General features: G+C 41.4%; 1 protein-coding gene across 2 annotated transcripts; it reads right to left on the bottom strand.

Annotated features, from left to right (window-relative positions):
* Positions 1–782: 782 nt before the first annotated feature.
* On the bottom strand, positions 783–17,764 carry LOC112848089 (zinc finger BED domain-containing protein 4-like). Of its 2 annotated transcripts, XM_025911116.1 has the most exons (3): positions 17,439–17,764; positions 1,931–2,065; positions 783–1,729 (listed from the first exon to the last, which is right to left on the bottom strand). In XM_025911116.1, the coding sequence occupies exons 1-3, from the start codon at positions 17,465–17,467 to the stop codon at positions 1,225–1,227; spliced, it is 669 nt and encodes a 222-aa protein (XP_025766901.1). In that variant the 5' UTR covers positions 17,468–17,764; the 3' UTR covers positions 783–1,224. The 2 variants fall into 2 exon arrangements, with proteins under 2 accessions (XP_025766901.1, XP_025766900.1); XM_025911115.1 differs by lacking the exon at positions 17,439–17,764 and having other exon boundaries at positions 1,931–2,732.
* Positions 17,765–20,837: the final 3,073 nt, after the last annotated feature.

The raw sequence follows: 20,837 nt of genomic DNA, 5'->3' as shown, positions 1-20,837 counted from the left end.
TGGTGTACACGTGAGAAGTGGAACGAAAATCATACATGATTCCAAACATTTTTTACAAATAAATAACTGCAAAGTGGGGTGTGCGTAATTATTCAGCCCACTGAGTCAATACTTTGTAGAACCACCTTTTGCTCCAATTACAGCTGCCAGTCTTTTAGGGTATGTCTCTACCAGCTTTGCACATCTAGAGACTGAAATCCTTGCCCATTCTTCTTTGCAAAACAGCTCCAGCTCAGTCAGATTAGATGGACAGCGTTTGTGAACAGCAGTTTTCAGATCTTGCCACAGATTCTCAATTGGATTTAGATATGTTTTGTTTTAAACCATTCCATTGTTGCCCTGGCTTTATGTTTAGGGTCGTTGTCCTGCTGGAAGGTGAACCTCCGCCCCAGTCTCAAGTCTTTTGCAGACTCCAAGAGGTTTTCTTCCAAGATTGCCCTATATTCAGCTCCATCCATCTTCCCATCAACTCTGACCAGCTTCCCTGTCCCTACTGAAGAGAAGCACCCACAGAGCATGATGCTGCCACCACCAGTGTTGGTCAGGTTACTTGAAAAAAGTAATCAGTAACTAATTACTGATTACTAGGGATGCAACGATACCAATTTTTTCAAACCGATACGATGCCGATCCTTGGATCTGAGTACTTGCCGATACCGAGTACAAAAACCGATACTTCTACCACACACACACACAGAAAAATGCAATGAATTGGAAGACAGATTTTATTTTATTCTCTGTCAATAAAAAATAAAATATTAATAAAAATGACCACAAAAATAAAATTTAAAGTGAAAAATAAACACTTCTCTTAAATTATTGCAGTGCCCACATTGTTAACAAACAAGCAAAATAAGTGAAGTATTTTGCAGTTTCCAGCTTTCAGAGAGACATAACATTAATGAACCTATTGCAGAGTATCCACATTATAATAATAATAAAAAAATAACTGAACTCTTTGGGTCTCTTTCCTGCTTTCAGATTGAAAAATAAACACTTCTGTTCAGAATAAAATAAATAAAAATTAGGTTTCAGAATAAAATAAACACTTCTCTTAAATTATTGCAGTGTCCACATTGAAAACAAACAAACAAAATAACTAAAGTGTTTTGCAGTCTCCAGCTTTCAGAGAGACATAACATTAATGAACCACCTATTGCAGAGTGTCCACATTGTAATCAAACAAAAAAACTTCAGTCAGCAAGCAATGGTGTGACCTCCGAACTAAGCTGTTTTTGGGAAAGTGAGAGGCAGGTTCTTTGTGATGAAAAGAATCATCTCTGCATGATCAGCTGTGAGCCTGTTTCTGCTTTCATTCACAGTGTGTGACACTGAGCTGAACAGCCTTTCACTATCGACCCTTGTGCATGGTGCTGAAAGGTATCTGCACGCCACTTTAGCCAGGTTTGGGAACCGCACTTTATTAACCATCCAGTATTGTAGTGGTTTGTCTTCTCGTAAAATTGCGGCCTCCCCAAGATATGTCTCTAACTCTACACTAGAACCTACCGCAGCTCTGCCCACCGATGCTGATGCCTGCTCATCTGCAATTTCATCAAACATGCTGTCCAGACTAGTTGTGGGCTGGTCACTGCGTGCTTTTTTTGAAGGTGGTTCATTCAGGTCATGATCCTCCTGCTTGTCTCCAGGCAACCTTAGCAGCTCAAAATTTAGCATCTCTTTGGCATTTGCAGCAGTTGTGGTGCTGGAGAAAAAACGATGTTTATATCTAAAACAGAGAAAGAATAAAGTTAGCTGACAATAGGTTTGCTTACCATTTTTTTGCAGGAACACAGTTACATACACAGTCATATTCACACGTACAATCACAGACACACACAGTTACATACACAATCACAGACACACACAGTTACATACTCAGTCACATTCACAAACAGTCAAACAGTTACACACACAGGCACACACTCACCTGGGATCGAGTAGCGTGGCGATGCTATAGAGTGGGTTTTCCTCCACGTCAGTGAACCGCATCCTGACAGCTGCAGCCAAGGTTCCCTTCATTGCTTTGATCCCATGGTCCTCATCAGTCTCCCTTGTTAGAAATCTGTGGAGCACAGTGACTGCTGCAATGACGTCTGCTGCCATGGCATCTGAAGAGCTGACTTTTCGAGTTAACTCCTCGAATGGACCCAGAACAGATAACACCTTCTCCAGCAGTGTCCACTGGTGAGCCATGAGCGTATCAGGGAGTCCATATTCAGACGAATATTCCCAGAGCCCATTTCTGCTCGATCAATGACTGTATCATATAAAAGGTGCTGTTCCAGCGGTTCTGAAGGTCTTGCTGGAGCCGCTTCGCGGGCTGGTTGATCTGTAATTGAATGTCCTCGAGACGGGAGCTGGCCAGAGCACAATGTTTAAAATGTCCAACTATTTTGCGGCCAACTGCCATCGCATCAGCAACACTCTTCTGTGACAGAAGGCCCTCATGAACAACCAGCTGGAGAGTGTGAGCAGTACAAGGTAGGCTGGGCAGCTCAGCATCACTCATGGCCTTTATCATATTTCTTGCGTTGTCCCAGAGCACTATATGGACGGACGTCTTCGTTATATCCCAGGTTTGAAGCATGCTACTGTTCTGATACTCCTGACACATACAGGATCACTACAGGTTTTTGCTTAGGCAGCGGTTGTACTTCTCTCCTGAATTGGCTGGAGCTTTCTTTAGGTGCAATCCCAGCTTTGACAAATGTCAAGCTGGGATAACCACATTTACTCAGGGCATTCTTGATATGATGTTCTTCTGCTTCCCTGGCCGCTGCGTCTGTGGGAATGGTGTTCGCTCTGTGTTGTAGCATCCTGATGACACCCAGTTTATGCTCCAGTGGATGATGAGAGTCAAACCTTAAATACTGATTCGTATGTGTAGGTTTATGGTACACATCAGCTTTTAGATGTCCCCCATTACTGATGGAAATCTCACAGTCCAAGAAGGCTAACCTGCCACTTTTCATATCCTCCCTGGAGAATTTGATGTGTTGGTCCACCGAGTTAATGTGATCCGTGAATTGTAGTAAACGGACTGATTCTTATATAGAGCTTTTCTACTCTCCTGGAGTACTTAAAGCACTCTATACAACATGCCTCATTCACCCATTCATACAAGCACTTCTGAACTCAAGTGCAAACTAAATTACATTCACACACATTCATACTCCAATGAACGCATCGGAGGACAACTTGGTGTTAGTATCTTGCCCAAGGATATTTGGCATGCAGACTGGGGAAGCCAAGGATCGAACCACCAACCATCTGATCAGTGGCTGATCTGCTCTACCACCTGAGCCACAGCCACCCCAGTACGTCCTGAGATTTGATTTTCACCCAGGTGTCATCCACATATCTGAACAAATGGCTTCTTGGTGTTCCAGGGTAGGATAGCAAAGCCCTCTTTCCCACTTCTTCCATTTACAAATTGGCCACGATGGGTGAAACTGGGGAACCCATGGCACACCCATGTTTCTGCCTGTAGTACTGACCCTTGTGAAATAGGTGGAATTAAGAAACAGTTCCAAAAGCAAACACACTTGGTCAATGCTGAGAGTGGTCATGTTGCTGAGGTTGGGGTCATCCTGTAATCTCTTACGAACTACCTCCAATGCTTCTGTGACTGGGATGCAAGTGAAGAGAGATGTAACATCGCCTGAGACCTGCCCATTGCCACTGATTCTCTAGGGCTCTCACCCTTTGGCCATGGGCACTTCGTCTGGGCCTCCTTCTTCTATCTGCTCAGGTGGGCATGTGGTCGTCATCAAGATGTGTGGCCTCGGATCTTCAGTACTCTTGGGGACTGCAGATGGCACAGGTATCCTGGATCCTTCTCTGTCTGCCTCTGGCTCTAGAGGATGTTATTGTGGCTTCTCAGCCTCGGTATCAGCTATGTTTTGTGTCAAAGGCACATACATAGAAAATCATACACACACAAACAGTCCAGCAGTTGGTGACCCATCATGCTTTTCTGCTCTGTCTGTTCATGATATCCTCTTTCCTGTTTTCTTTTCCTTCACTGTTCTATTTTATAGAGCTCGTCTTAGAAAAACAAATGTGTCTGACATAACAGTGCATTCAAATCATAATATTGCCAAAAACTGTCAGATAGGAAAGTATAAAACGAAAAGTAAACGTCCTTATATATAATGCTTTTCTACACTACAGTCTTTTTTTACACTATTTAAGCAGCATTGTAGGAATAGAAAGGTATGTTCATTCTAATAACTAATTCTAGGTAAGTTAGGAGGTGAGTTTTAATGTACTTCAGAGAGAGTTCATCCTCATTTATGAAAAAACAAATATTTCAAAAGTTTACCTGCTGCATACAAGATGTAGTCTAAATAATTAAGAGTCATACACAGAAACACTTATAATCTTTCCGTAATCTAAACATCATTCATTCTCGGCGTGTGTGTGTGTGTGTGTGTGTGTGTGTGTGGGAGAGAGAGAGAGACAGTCTGTGTATGTGTGTCTGTACTGTCAGAGGCCAAATGAACAAACGACTACCACCACTGAGCAGGCCCATGGCACCTGTCACAGTAGAAACACTTATTTCCCAATGCTATGATCCAGTTTGAGCTTGCAAATAATTTGTAAAGGAGTTTGTGAAGGTCTCTGAATGAAAATATCCCTAAATGATAGTTGGATAATTTGTGTGCGACAGGAACACTGCTACACTGTACTCTGTAATAGTTTTAGAACCAATTGTTTCCTGGTTTCACAATAGCGTCATATCTTCTATTCAACTATTTTTTGCCTCAGTTCAAGAGTATGATGCTCTCTCATTAAGCCACAAATCTTCTGTTAGTGTTTGCTGTTTTGTTTTGTTTTGTTTTTTCATTTAGGCCAGTGAGTCACTGTTGTATCTCAAATCCAAAGTTATATGTTATTCAACTTGTTAAGTGGTTTCTGAGTAACATTTTACAAAACTCCTGTTTGATTTCTATTTCTGGAACTCTAAAGTCTGAGAGAATAAATTAGGACTGGATTGACATTTATGTTCCAAATTCACATAAAATAAGTATACTGTCTACCACATACTGTCTTTAAATAGAATTATTTGATTATGGAGGTGGCAAATGCTTGAAAGGTTAATTTAAAGAAGAAGTTAATTTTCAAGAAGAAGACTTGCAAGAAATATTCCTCATTGCTCTTTCTTTCATTCCTAAAATGCTAAAACTGGTTAGCCTATTGATGTATTTCAAAGGTTTTGAAAGGTTTTCTTAAACTTATGCTTAAGAATATAAACATGTCAGAGCTACATGAGTGATGTTCCCAGGAAAGGTGAGGAAAGTAGTACATTGTCACATTGCATTTCCTTTACAAACAAAAGTTGCCATAAAATTTGACATGCCACACATTTCAGCTCCCTAGGTTCTTCTTGTGTGATGAAAGGCTTGTGTTTAGCATGATCTACTATATCAATTTAGCATACCTGACACTTGATTGTGGAAATATGAAGTAGAAGTTGATGCACACACTAGTCACCAACAGGTAATAAACTAAAACTTAATTTTCAAAACCACTTTGACTCATTTATAATTGCAATCCATCATTTTCAGTCTTTGGGATCAACAGGCAGAACCAAAGAGCAATGTCGTCTATTGCCAGTCGTACTATGATAAATGGCTCAATCAGCTCAGGCTGACGAGGCTTTACTGTTTGACTCACACGCTGATCAGAAAAGTTTGTGGGAGTTTTGGCCACAACTTTATCTTGTGCCAAAATCACTTTGATAAGTACACAGATGATTTATCATATATTGAGAAGAAAATAGTGAAAAAGGAAAAGATTTTGATCTGAGCAGCAGATTGTCTAATTGATAATGCTGGTGTTAGTTTTATTTTATTTTTGCAATGCTATTAACATTAACCATTAGCAAATAATACAATAAATCAGTTTTAATTCAGGTTTTTTGTTTTTTTGTTTTTTGGGGGGGTTTTGTATGTTACGGGATAACAAACTTACAGTAACTTACAGTTTTGAGCAGTGTCTTAACAGTTAAACAGCATGATTCAAGGTGAGGAATATGATTTCTTGTTGAAGCAAATCCCAATATGAGAAATTCACACACATAGGGTAAAAGTTTTGGATTTTGGATTTAGTTTAGAATAATCTGCTGAAGACTAACCCATGTGGTGGAGAGCCTGTTTTGGCAGACCCCCTGGATTTTAAACCCCTGATCACTGCTAGTGTTTCATGATCAGGCTCTATGCCTGCGCACGAATCCCAGGAGGTGCAAGCTGCATCCTTCGCAGGTCATGACCTTTCTGGGCAAGTCCCTGGACTCCATTACGGTCTCTGTGTCCCTCACTGCAGAATGACGGCAGGTTCTCAGGCCATGACTAGGCCAGTTTGGACTCCGCTCTCGGGTCAGCTGGGGATTGTGCCTACACCTCATGAGCCGCATGGCCACCACAGTGCAGGTGGTCCCATTGGCGCTCCTGCACATGAGACCAGTCAACATCCCCTACTGAGCCTGGGTCTGTTCCCACAGGCTACAGTGGTGGTCTTCCGAGGGCTCCACTGGGCTCTCAGTTGGTGGAGGGACCTGTCCAATCTGGAACAGGACCTGTTGAATAAGTCCAGTAACTCACCGCTAGTTAATTTCCACAGACACCTCCTTTGTAGGGTGGGATGCCTGCAGTTCCAACAAATTGATCTAGAGGGATGCCCAGAAGCCGGTCCACAAGACCGCATGGACCTCGTGGACCAGCTTCTGCCTCGACTTCAGGGGATCCTGAGTCCTCCTAGAAAGTTGAATTGAACTGATCCATGTTATCAGCGGGATGGACAGTACAGTCGCAGTGCTGCCCAGGCCCTTGCCTCTCTTTTACAGGACAGGCAATTGGATGTGGCAATGGGACAGGGGGTGATTCTGTTGTTCCGCTTCCTTTAGGCCCCTCTCAACATGACATGTTGAGGGGGGTCCTCAACATGTCAGGCAGATCCTGGTGGCCTCTTTGGCCCCACATGCCCTGATTTTCAGCAATCCCACTGCTTTTGGACAGAGGGACCTCCTGTCCTAAGCAGTGTTGGTCAAGTTACTTGAAAAAGGTAATTAGTAACTAATTACGCCGGATTACGCCTAAGTAGCTAAGTAATTAGCTAACTACTTAGCTAATTACTTAGCTAAGTAGCTAAGTAATTAGCTACTTAGTTACTTTCTAAAAACATGATACACAACCTGAATATGTAATAAAGCAATAAACCTTTCAGCCTGCTCAGATTTGAAGTTTAATTTTTCGCTGTAGAAAGTAGTTTTCTTCCCATGCAGAGTGTACAACGGACGCTAATGTTTTTGTCACTTTTTACAGACTAAAACGGACCTTGTGCCTTCCTGGCCAGCCCAGTGTGGCCACAAATGTTTTTGTTTTTGCTCTGTCTTTTCTCTCCCCTCTCCTGTCTCTCTGCCTGGGCAGAGCTCAGATTGAGCTCTCACCCTTGGCCCCCGCACCTGCAACTGATCACCTGTGATTCTGCATTTTTTTGCTGGAACTTCTTAAGGCAGGGGCGCTGAGCAACTTTTCGCTGGAATATTGAGTAACTCCAGTTAGTATTGCCCGGCTCTGCAGAATTCAGTCATTTCTCATGCTTGCTTTGGAGTAACCCTCATTTCTGTGAATCTATCCCGTACCAGGACCCTGGACTCCTGAGCGTGAGTGGAGCTGTTTGGTGTGGAGTTTGTGTGGACGGGGAGCGGAGAGAGTGTGAAAGCTTTGTGTTTCCCAGACCCTGTGGACCCTTGGAAATACCCCCCCTCCCCCCCGTGTTTATAGTGCACCCAGTGTGGATAAATAAAGAACTGTTTTTATCTGTTTTTACTGATAAAAACTGCTGGATAAATTTTACTGTTTTCATCTCTCAGTTTGCGCCTGAGTCCATTCCACCCCCGTGACAAAAACTTAAAGTAATGTAAGTACATCCACGCTTAAACGCTGGATAGTCGTACTCTCTCCTGCACTCCATATTATTGTTATTATTATCCATTGTTGATCCACACACATCTGTTGCTGCCACAGGCATCACACATGCTTACGTCATTGTCATGAGACACTCTCACAAACAAAATCACGACAGTTTATTAAGGCAGTAACACAGCTTGCTTACAGGAAAGCAACAGTAATCTAACTACTTTTTTTGCTACTTTACCCTTTTTGCCCTTACTTTACTCGTTACTTGAAAAAAGTAAAGGGTTTACAGTAACGCGTTACTGCCTATCTCTGAGTGAGTCACTGTTCCACCCCTTCCCTACAGAGCTCCGGCTGACAGCCGTATCCCTGAGAGGGAGAAGCTCCACGTATTAGGGCTGCCTGCCCCAGTCACCTGTACAATGCAGGAGTCTTGCGCACCATCCAATAGGGCTGGGGACTGTTTACCACCCCACTCCCCCCGTGACCTGGACCTGGTCCTTGGCACCCTTTAGCACCCTCCTTTTGAGCCGCTGGAGGACACTGATCTGAGTTGGCTGTCCCTCTTCTTGTTGGCTCAAACATCTGCCAGAAGGATTAATAAACTCAATGTGCTGTCAAGCCACAGGGATTGTTGCCGGACAGGAAAGGGGTGGTCTTCCGGCCCAACGCAGCTTCTCTGCCAAAAGCCCTGTCCCAGTTCCACCTATCCCAGTCAGTTGAGCTACGGTCAGCTTCCCCTAAGGGCTTGGACTAGGGGGTGGCTCAGTGGCAGACACCCCTGTGCCCCAATTGTGCCTTGATGACGTACATCAGGCTTATTAGGAGGACAGACCAGCTGTTTATTGTCTTCCACTCTGGGATCCAGGGCAGACCCCTGTCCTGGTCTTGGTTGTCCCACTGGGTTTTAAAGGCCAATCAGCAAGTTAATGCCTCTACAGGGCTCCCCTTCCCTCTGGAGTGCGTGCCCACTCGACCCCCTGTTTGGCGTTGTCAAAGGGCCATTTTTGCTGTGACATAATGGTCAACCTTTACTGGGTTCTACTGCCTGAATGTGATGTCTTGCAGGTCTTGCTGAGGCCAGTCTTGTGTCTCACAGGTAATGCCTTCCGCCCACTCACTCTGCCTTTGCATCTGGCAGGGCCTTGACGGGGCATTTATATTTACATGTACATTTGTAAATTCTTTGTTTGCTTCATTGTGGGGTTTTGGTTGCACTGTCTCCTTGGAGGTGTCTTAAAGAGTTACCCTGTACACATGGAATATGTAATGGAGTGGAGGGATAGTCTAGATATGATAGAGAATGTGTGCTTAATGTGTGAACAGCTGTTTTATGCTCAAGCTGTGGGGCGTGGCAGGTCTAGCAGGAATGTCTTAAGAACCATCCACGCACCATATCAAGGGGGTCATTCCCCGTAGATATGCTATATGTAACAGAAAACAGAAGGAAGTGCCACCCCTGTAAGGTGTGATTGCGTGCGCACGTAATAACATTCAAAATGTGAAACTAAGACTACACTAATTGACTAAACTGCAAAAACTAAAGAAAACTAACACACAAGATGCAAGGAAACCAGGACGAGGGAACTAGACTATGACGCAGGAGACACTGAGATAATACAACACCTGACAAAGGACAGCAGAAAACAGAAACAATATAAGCATACAAGAGTAATTAGGGAGAGTGGACATACACGGCGAACAAAGCTGGAATGAGTTGACCTGGCAAGACAGAGGAAGCAAAACTACACACACTGAACTGAGGACGGGACACTGTCAAAGTAAAACAGGAAACACTAAGACGCAGACTAATTCACACAACATGACACAGGGAACGGGAAGAAAGAACACTCAGGGAAACTAGATGGACTTGGAAGACAACAGGAGGAGACACACATGACGGGCTGGGGAGAAAGTACATGAAGCAGGGTAGACATGGAAGGGGATTATGTAAATCACAAGGGAGACGAGACAGAGGGAGACACAAGCATAACTTAAGAGACATACACGAAGGACAAGACAGACCTACACAGGAAACAGGGAATGACACATAAACAAGGAAACACACATGATGGGATAACCTAAAACATAACTAAGACATACTAACAGTAAACACTAGAACTTAACATTTCTCTAATGCAGCAAAATAGGAATCAAAATACAAAAACCACTCAAAATCTACACAGTTAATCACGTTCAGTTGAAAGCAAATGTGTTCCTTAATAGAGCTATATTAAATTAAAAATTAGTTGATCAAGCTGCTTCTTGTGACTTTCTTTAGGAAATTCTGGTTGGGCTGTGGCAGAGGTGTCCAAACATACAGCCGGTAGGCCAGTCTGCTGGATAAATTTTGAAAGTAAAAAGATTCATAAAAGTCAGAAGAAATCGGAAAATTCATGGAGAAAAAAAGGAAATCCAGTGATGGAATTACAGCGTCAGGAATGGCTGCAGGATCTTGCATTGCTGATGGATATTACAGAGCACTTGAATACTCTGAACAAAATGTTCAAAGGCCGCAAAGAAAGTTGTCACACAGTTTATGAGAGCATACGTGGCATTCAAACTGAAGGTGACTATAACAAACCCACAGTAGACCCGGGTGCACGTTCATGCTTTGCAGCATGGTTGTTTGTTCACACGACTTTGGTGAACTCCAGACAGAATTTGCAGTTTTTCGCTCACCCTTCACACTCAAAGCTTCTGATGTGCCTGTTGACATCTAACTACAGATAATTGATTTGCAATGTGATGCAGATTTGAAGGAAAGTTTTCCTTAGTAGAATTTCACTGATTTGATCAATATCTCTTGCCAGCATAGCCCAAATTAACAGCCCTGGCTACAAAATGTTTGTGTATGTTTGGGACAACATACCATTGTGAACAAGTTTTCTCAGTGATGATTATCAATAAAAGAAAATTGCACTCAAGGCTCACACATAAGCGCTTAGATGACTGATATTGATGCACTTGTGCAGACCAAAAGATGCCAAGTTTCATGAGCAAAAACAAAGTAGCCTAGAAATGACTAACTCCTTTCAAATGTTGGTTCACACACCGATTACACTTAAAGAAAATAGTTCTGTGAAATGAATTCTTGTTGTAGAAACAGTTAAAAAATATTCAATTTAATGTAAGTCAACAGCTTCACTGCAAAAGAGTTTGGTTTGATGGAATCCTATTGTTCATGCAATGCCATAAATTTTAAAGTGCAGTACTATATTTTTCAGTTGCAAATGCCTTTGACGTTAAATTTTGTTGTGCAATCTGAGGTTGTTAAATGTTTGTTTTCTAAAAGGATATTTGATTAAATATGAAGATTTTTTTTAATGTTCTTGTACTCCTTTGCATAGAAACAAAGGAGAAAAACATTGACTTATTATCATTTATGTCTAATTACGTTATGATTGTACTCCTCCGACATCTAATTAGGCTGTATGTGGCCCCTGCACCCAATTGGTCTGTGGTTTTTTGTATTAAAAGGTGTCAGAAAACACATACTTGTCAGTCGTTCTTGAAAAATTAAGGGGTATCTGCAAGCTACTTACTTATTAAGTCCTCGTGATTACACTTTTCCCACGCTGAGAAAGAAGAAAAAAAAATGGAAACAAGAGGTTCACAGTTCCAGTGAACAGCCATCCTGTCACTGGCTAAAAATAACTTGTTTCTTGCATATTGAAAAGGAGCATTCAAACACTAACTCTGTTCAACTTTAATGCTTTTTCATATATATCAATATCAGTTTAATTTGCTGATGCAAATGAACCTTTTGAAATTTCATCAGCTCATTTGAGCTCAGAAAGTAGAGTGACCTTTCCCTCTGTTATCTGAATGCAAAGATAAAGTCATCACAGGTTCAAAGAGTGACGGTCCAGATAGTTTCAGCAAAAAAAAAAGTAAACAAAGCCAGCAACAGAATGAGTTTTTCAGCAAGGCATATTAATAATGTAACACTATCCTCTCTCACACAGTCACAAAGACACACACACACATACCATAAGTTCTGTAAACAATTTTCTGACCAAAACACAACACATTTCAAATTCAACACAGCTTTCTCTATCAATACTAACAGTCAAACAGCAGATTCGTATATTCTGATACAGGTATGTAGAGAATGCATATGAAAGTGAACCAGGGCAACACTTTAAAAAAACATGCATATTCAGCAAAACCCAGCTCTGGATGAATACAGTGGGGAAAGAAGTATGGTGGGGGAAGTATGTGGGATGAGTTTTTTGTTGTTGTTGTTTTTCATGCACTATCCAATACTGCTATATCATATCAGCAATGATGTACATTTTTCATATTTATATTTGTATCTTTTTAAAACACACACACACACACACACACACACACACACACACACACTTTTTTCTTGTTTTTGTTGTTTATTTCTTTATGTATTACAGTATTTCCACATACACAATAATCCAATTAACATCAGGGCAACTGAGGCAAGCAGTGCTTGTCAGGTGAAATCTAAAAATAGATATTGATTAAAACATATCACAGTGAAAGAAATCTCTGCCCTTTTATCTCAACTAACATTCTGACATAAACCTTTTCTCGTGCTATTTGCATCTATCATTTAAGATCTCTTGACATCTGCAGTAAAGTGCTGCAGATGTTCTATGGTCTGTGGTGGCAAATGTGCTTTTTTATTCTGCAGTGTGCTGGGGAGGTATGGAACGCCAGGACTGCCATAATGAATTACTTAAATACACCATTAAATAATTAATTAAATGTGGCAATAATTAATTAAAATGGGAATTAATTAATTAAATACATAGTTATGACACATGTAATTAATTAATTATTGACACATTTAATTAATTATTTATGTATTTCACATTTTAATTAATTATTGACACATTTAATTAATTAATTATTGACACATTTAATTAATTATTTATGTATTTCACATTTTAATTAATTATTGACACATTTAATTAATTATTTCATGATATATTTATTTATTTCATTTTGGCAGTCCTGGCGCCTGGCTCTCATCATGAATTAATTTTATCTGTCAGCCTCACCCATCAAACTCAGGGGGCGGGGTTAACGCTGATCGACTCAAAACCATTGCTTTGGCCTGGTGGCCATTGTTTTTAGCCCACAACAACCGGCAGAACTGAACTTTGAAAAACCCAGTTTGTGTGTCACCAAATACCGTTTTAATATTTTTTTAGCCGAGAATGTAGTGGTTTAATCTTCATATGTCTGATCGGTTTGTCAAGATACAGCCTCTTTGCAAAAGTGCTTCGATGATTTCGGAGATGTCTGCCCAGTCTCACGGCAAAGCGTGGGATAGACCCGCTCGACTCGCAAGCAATCGAGCTGTTGTTACCGCCGACAAAGCGCAGGCCCCGGTACACAGCTGTAATAACCCCCGCTGACACTGACTTATTTTACTGAGGTTATATTTATCGGGGTGTTATTTCCTGATGTTCGTATGTGTCCTACGTGTTTCAGTCGCCAATTCTGAATTATAACTAACATTAAAAACATGTTTAAGGAGGAGAGAGAGCAAATAAATTCGATTAACAGCTGATCTTTGGGTTTCTGTTCAGTAATCAGCGTGACCTGCGTATAAACGCATAAAAGAGAAAACGTTGGTGTTTCCGTCATGTAGTAACTGCTGGCTTTAACTGTACAAAGGTTGTTCTACACTATGAAACACATACAGACTTCATGATGTTCGGCTAATATTTTTATTGTGAATATTAATCATGAGGGTGACCTGTACACCACGGAGCGAGGTCAGCATCTCTCCACGATATCTTCAGATCTCTGAGTTAACACAGAGTTTCCCAGCTGACTATCTAACTGTCATCTACGAATATGTCACGGGTCATATCAATATGATTTTACAGAAAAGCATCCTTAATACTGCCAACTATTCCAGAGACGTGAAAATCTACAGCATAAAGAACACAAAATTATAGCAGTCTAACGCAACACTGTAACAGAGATGAACCGTCAGTTTGTCGCAGATCAAAGTGGAATGAAAGTGATTGGTTGAACAGATGTTCGTGATCTGTGTTATCTGCATTTTCATCAGTGTAAGAGACTCAGCAGCAGATTAGAATAACAGTTATACATTTAATAAATCACCAAATGAATCCACGATCGAACCTGTTCCGACAATTTGAGTTTGTATTCCCTCAGCTGCAGACTCGCTGCTGTTTAAATGTTTGAGAGGAAGATTAGATATAAAGCAAACATCAAACATAGACTCAGTCTGCGGTCACATTTGATATGAGGCCAGCACGGATATTGGCTGTGTCCTGTTTTAAGATCATACATGTAAAATTGTTGTCTGACCTCCGTCGATCCAGCCGCTCAGAGTCCGTGGTTACCATGGTTACTGCATAAGCAGCTATAATGTAAACATTACGCAGCATGGGTGTTTATGTTTTTCATTGCAAAAGAACTGTCTGAATGGTTAACTGACGTTAACTTGGATAAATTATAGTTAAGGAGTATCACAGATAACGCCCATGTGAGCTGCTGAAATCAGTAGGCTATTACTGAAATACACGTGCTATATCATAAACTACGATATAAATAGGGAGGTCCTATTAACATGTTTAGTTTTAAAGGACACCTTCCTGCCTTTAGTCTCATTCATGAGCAGTATTAGTTTTCTTCTAACATCCAGAAGTCTGCACGATGTGTTTCATAGTTTGTAACAAACCTTTTACAGTTAAACATAACATGACCGAAAAAGCAAAAAAAAAAAAAAAAAAAAAAAAAAAGAGAGAGGGAGAGAGAGAGAGAGAGAGAGAGAAATCACACAAATTATATGTTAAGCTCATTTATTTTTAGTTAAGTAAACTCTAAAAATTCTAACATAGCTGGTGCTTAGAATACAGTTAAATAACTATTAAAAACAGATGATATAATATTTCTGTCCAGGTTGCAGTCTTCATCTTGAACATGCTGTTGCAAACTCTGCTCCTCTCGGTGGAAATGCACCTTCTCTTTCCTCTTTGTATAAAAACATTTTAAAAGTCAGTTTAATCTCAAAATTCACTGTTAAATCCGAAACACACCAGATAAAGAAAAGCGAATAGTTCAGTCTAACACATGTGCCAGTGAACATTAAACGTCTGTAAAACTCTGCAGTTATGAAACATAACTTTAATTTGAGCCAAACCGATTTGCTCAGTTGTAAATAAAACAGCGAAGTAAACGTGACCCGACAGACAAAACCTGAGTGAATTAAGTCCAGCGTTTAACCACTGAGAGCTAAAACTCAGGTGAGGTTTCAAAGCTGTGTGCAGGTGATTGGACATCAGCTGCCGATAAAGTGGCTTCGCCTATAAAGTCCTCTGTAAGGAAACAAGCTCCAGCAGCTCTGCGCTCGGGAAAAATACTATATTTACTTATGTTGTGCAGAAAAATGCGCTGACATTGCGTTATATCAAGCACCGGCTGCCCAGTTAAACTGTGACTATCACCAGGTAACGTGGGCGTGTTTCTTGAATTAGCAGCAGGTGTTAAACAGCTGACAGGTGAGGAGGACGCATGCAGGTAAACTGAGGGCCTGCTGAGCTGATCGCTGGTGTCCTGAGAAACATGTCAGCTCGTTCTTTATGTTACAGAAGCACAGAGACACAAGACCAGGCGGAAAGAGACGATCGTTCGGTGAAAATGCGAATCTGCGAATGCAACATGTGGAACACGGAGAGTGGAATATGTAAACAAACCGGTTGACGTAACCCCCTCGGTGCACTCTGCATGCTGACTGTTAGCAGAGCTACTGAAATCTCTGAAAACATCTGAGCACTTTTGCAAACATGTTCTATGTCGACAACCTGACCAGACATGTGAAGATTACAGCGCGACATTCGCGTGTAGTTGGTGACAGAAAAACGGGGTATTTTAAAACTACACCACCACCATTGCTGCCTGTGATTTGAAACGCATTCTGGGATACCTGGCTGCCTCAAGTCTACAGAAGCAATCGATTATCTACGATCGACCTGTTTTGACTTACATTGCACGGCAACCAATCAAATGTTAGAGAAGCTGCATGGGCAGCGTTAACCCCGCCCGTGAGTTTGATGGGTGAGTCTGACAGATAAAATTAATTCATGATGAGAGCCAGGCGCCAGGACTGCCAAAATGAAATAAATAAATATATCATGAAATAATTAATTAAATGTGTCAATAATTAATTAAAATGTGAAATACATAAATAATTAATTAAATGTGTCAATAATTAATTAATTAAATGTGTCAATAATTAATTAAAATATGAAATACATAAATAATTAATTAAATGTGTTAATAATTAATTAATTACATGTGTCATAACTATTTATTTAATTAATTAATTCCCATTTTAATTAATTATTGCCACATTTAATTAATTATTTAATGGTGTATTTAAGTAATTCATTATGGCAGTCCTGGCGTTCCATAGGGAGGCAGCATCAGAAACGAGGATGCAAAGAGGCTGGACAAACAGAGATACAGATTTAATTCAGCTATGGTTTTTAATTTTTTAAAATCTTTTTTAAAAACTAATGTAAAGCTAGTGACAATAATATTTGATGAATAACTGTAATGTGATTCTTCTATTTAAAGAAATGCATTCTGATTATTCTGGTGTGCTAGAGAGAAGTTTGTTTAAAATGCTGTAGAACCTAAAATCATTTTTTTGTTAATAAAATGTAAATGCACTAAGTCACACATCACATATTTCCCCTGTCAGACACCTCGAATAATCCAGTTCACATAATCCCTTTGAGGGGGGAAAAACATTTCTCTCACTACAGGTGCTTTGGGAGCATATTTGCATTTTGAGATGTCAGGCTGATTTAACATAATTTCACTACATCACGTTTCCTGACATCACAAGGAAGTTCAGTCAGTGGGACCATGTCTAGGGTTCGGTGACAAGAAAGTGTCATGTGTCAATGTGCTAAAAAGCTAAATGTTTGCCTAATACACATGTAGCTATTTAAGATGCACACTCTAAGACAACAACAACTTCTGCAGTCTAATAATACTGCAGCTCCACTCATGAAAACATCAATAATATTGACGCCTGCATACATTCTTTGGATTAACTAATTATTTCAGCTGAACAAATATAAAAAACAAAAAGAGGGACCACAAAAATAATTTTATTGATGAGTGTAAAAAAAAATTCTCTGAAACTTGAGATCAAATAAGTTAGTTCAACTCAATCTTATATTTGTAAAGAATCACAAGTGTCTGAGGTGGAGGGAACTTTTTCGCTCTTTGTGCATGAGTATTCTTGGAGAAACGCAGGAATTTTTTGTAAACTTCTAATCTTTAGACTTCCACATATAAAAAAAACCTTACAAAAGGTTTTACTCACAGAATTTATTGAGAAAGATGAGTAAGAAAGCAAGAGAGAAGGAGGCTATGACTGAACAGTGGACACCTGTGTGTTGACAGGAATAGGAAAGCCACAGAAAAAACAGCAGCATGCAAACAAAGACATACGGAAAACTGGAGAAAAAGAAGGTGCCTTACCTGGGAACACAAGCACAGCAAACACCCATGACAGGATGATGAAGAATACCGAATTATACATGCTTCCCAAACAGTGCTGATTCTGATCTCTTTGGTTCTTATATAGTCACTCTTTTTGTATCTTCCGACAACAAAGCTTTCAGAAAGCTGCCCACTTTGCTTTTTTTTCCCTCTGCCTTTTCTTTGACTGTCAGTCTGAATAGCTTTTCATCCCCATTTGCAGGTTGTACTGAAGATTCACTGCAAATACTAGTTGGCGCCCTCATGCAGGGAGGCAGTGAGAGAAAGAGAAAACGAGAGGCTGGTTCCTCAAGCAATGTTCGCTCTCCCCCTCTTCCTCATACTACAGCGCATACAAGGATCACCACTGGGTGACTGGGTGAACAGGAGGGGGACAGCAGCCTCTGCTCATCCATAATTGGCTGATACCTCTGCCGATCAACAGCACACAGTTGTAGCTCTGTGGGGTTTGTATTTCCTCACTTTGAATCTTTAATCCCCCGTTCTTTTTTTCTTTTTATGAAATAATCAGAGTAGATTAAAAGATAAAGATAATAAGATAAGATGAAATATAAAAAAATGATAAAAGATAAGAAAGGACTGCTATTTAATACATAAAAAACAAAGCTCCCTCCACATGCAAATGGTAGTCTGGGAGTGCTTGAGTAATCTTGGGTAATCTTGGATGCAGTATCATCAAGAAATTTGATGTTATATTTCAAGCCATCTGACATTTATGGCTATTGTTCTTTTTCTTTTTTTTGCCTGTCCCATTTCGATCTTTAGCCATCAGAATTGTTGTCTGAAGGCCAAGAAAGATGCCAGGCGGATTTACATTACCAAGTGGATCATCATGGCCTTGCCATATTGGTCCAATTGATTGACCTTTATTATAATTATGTATTTATTTTATTTGATTTTCGGTTGTTACAGACAGGACAGACATGACTGGGGGATAGGACAGGGAGAAAGAATGAAAGAAAGAGAGGGAGAGAAAGAAAAATAGATGGGAGAAGAGATGGTGAGAAAGGGGGGAAGAGAAAAAAAAGAAAAACAAACAAAACACCTGGATCACCTGCATGGAGATTAAAAAAAACAGAAGAGCAAACAAACAAAAAAGAGCAACCTAATAAATACAACACCATCACAATAAACTAGCTAACAGTAGATAACAGTAGATACTAAATATTACATGTTATTGTGCAGCATGCAAGATCGACAGATAGAGGGGCAAACCGTACCCGGACCCAGGAGATGTAACCCTTCTCTCTGGGGTGGAGGAAAGCAGACCGCCTCCTTATCTGCAGTAGCGGGGAGGCCCCGCATCCCAGACCCCAATCTGATGGCCAGCACCTCCTCCCAGCCCCCCAGCTCCGACACTTAACAGAACAGGGGTGAGTGAAGACCCCAAACCTCCCTCCACCCACTCATATGTAGTGTTGCTGGGTGCTGTTCTAAAGTGCATTTAAAACACAGGAGGCCATGGTGCTTCCTGCCAGTGAGCAGCACAGCTCCTCCCGAAAACCCTCAGTGTCTATATGCATTTAAAATTGAGGGTAGGGCATCAGCGCCACAGGTGGGTTTGAATACACAGACCATCCTCTGGACACTGTATAACGTGCCCACCCTTAAGGCCCTATATGTATGTGTTATGAGAGTATGAGTAATGTGGTTGTCTAGGTTGCGGAATAAAGTTGAGGCACAGGGAGTGCCTCCCCTGCACCCTGGTGACACACCTGCACCCCAAGCCCTGCGTGTGTGTGTGTGGGTGTCATGGAATGGGAAGAGGGAGGCAGCTGAGTATGGGAAGGGAAGAAAGGGAGGGGCAAGCGGCCCCTCCCTGGGGCCAGCTCCCCCGCTGACCCCAGTAGGCACCCCCACACTCTGGAACCCACCAGGGCAAGGGGGCCCAGGCCCATCGGGACCGGGGCCCACAGAAGCAGCACCGCCCCGCCCCACAGAGTCCGGGGCAGCCCACCCGACCCCACCGCAGAGAAAACTGCACCCACCCCATCATCCAATCATCTCCCAGACTACACAAGACAATAGACACCCAGGTTGAGTTCATTCTCCACCTCTCCTATATCTCTCCCCCACCTGCAGAGTGAGCTACTGTAGAGAAGAGACCTCCTGCAAAGATGTAACAGCCTCCCCACCAGTTAGAGAGCCCTCCAGTTGGGCCGATGCACCAGAGGTCCCCTGCACCTGGGCTGAGCCCCCATGCACCCACCCGCCCACAACCGACACAACAACCAGGACCCAAGCCCCCAAGGCCCAGCCAGATCCCCAGTATGGCTATTGTTCTACAGCTCAATGATATAGTTTGTGTATTCTGCAGCTCTAAAGCAAGTTTGGTTGGTTCAAGGTCAGATCACGTTCTCTCCATAAATATAGTTCAATCGGAGGACCACATTGAGTAAAACAACAGAAAGAAAGAATGAATGGTTAAACTGTAAACAAGACACAAAATATCATGTGTGAGCTGACGTGTAATCATTTTTTACAATTTGAAACATACAACAATGGGAACAGTGTCTTTGATAATCTCGCTAAATTTCTGGCAAAAAGCGACTTAGTTGCAGATGGTCTAACAAAGTTTACAGACAGAGTAGAGAATTACTGGGCATGGAGAGCTTTCTTTTATAATGCTGTGGAAGGGTTAAGTTTAAAGCCTAGTGAACAGTTAGATTTGCTCACCCGGTGGCTAGGAGAAGAGTCGTCCAAAAACGCCAAACGTATCCACTCCTTCCATTTCAACAATCCAGCAGCGGGCCTATGTTGAGTTTGGACACTGCTACAGAATGTTATAGCATTCCAAAGGCTATTGAGAAGTCACTCCTTGAGAGACTTGAACGCTTTCCTAGGGTGTCAAACAAAGACCCCAGAACCTAAGAGAACTTCGTGACCTACTTTCTGAAATTGATGCAGCCAAATCTGACGGCTCTTTATCTGGGCTAGTGTATTTGGACACATCACGTGGCATTGCCCCAATAGTTGATAAGTTGACATCAAATCTTCAAGACAAGTGAATGTTAGAGGGGACAATATACAAGCAAACATGGCATGGCATGCATTTCCCTCCCTTTTCATCCTTCTGTCTTTCCATACAAGACTAAGCCAGAATGAGAAATAACCCTGGAAGTCTACTCCATTAGCTCCCACATCCAATCCAGCAACTCATGACAACCACTATACAAGATTTGCCAAGTCAAGACTGCCTGTGGCCGTCGAAAAACAAGTAAACAAAACTCACAAAACAAGTTTAGTCAGTGCAAGTGAGTTCACAAACAGTGTCCCATTCATAAGAAACCGCACTCACTAAAGAAGTGTAGAGGTTTTAGAGAAAAGACATTAGATGAGCGTCAAGCGTACCTCAGAGAACATTTGTGCTGCAATTCC

Source organism: Oreochromis niloticus, linkage group LG10 (genome assembly GCF_001858045.2).
Source record: "Oreochromis niloticus isolate F11D_XX linkage group LG10, O_niloticus_UMD_NMBU, whole genome shotgun sequence".
NCBI lineage: Eukaryota > Metazoa > Chordata > Actinopteri > Cichliformes > Cichlidae > Oreochromis > Oreochromis niloticus.
The sequence above is the reverse complement of the archived record's forward strand: the minus strand, read 5'-3'. Positions and strand labels throughout refer to the sequence as shown.

Bases quoted from the DNA above. Each gene is read 5' to 3' on its own strand.
- LOC112848089 (XM_025911115.1), bottom strand. From the start codon at position 2,196: ATGGCTCACCAGTGGACACTGCTGGAGAAGGTGTTATCTGTTCTGGGT. The intron at 1,730-1,930 runs GTGAGTGTGTGC...TCTCTGTTTTAG, and splicing joins GCCACGCTACTCGATCCCAG to ATATAAACATCGTTTTTTCT.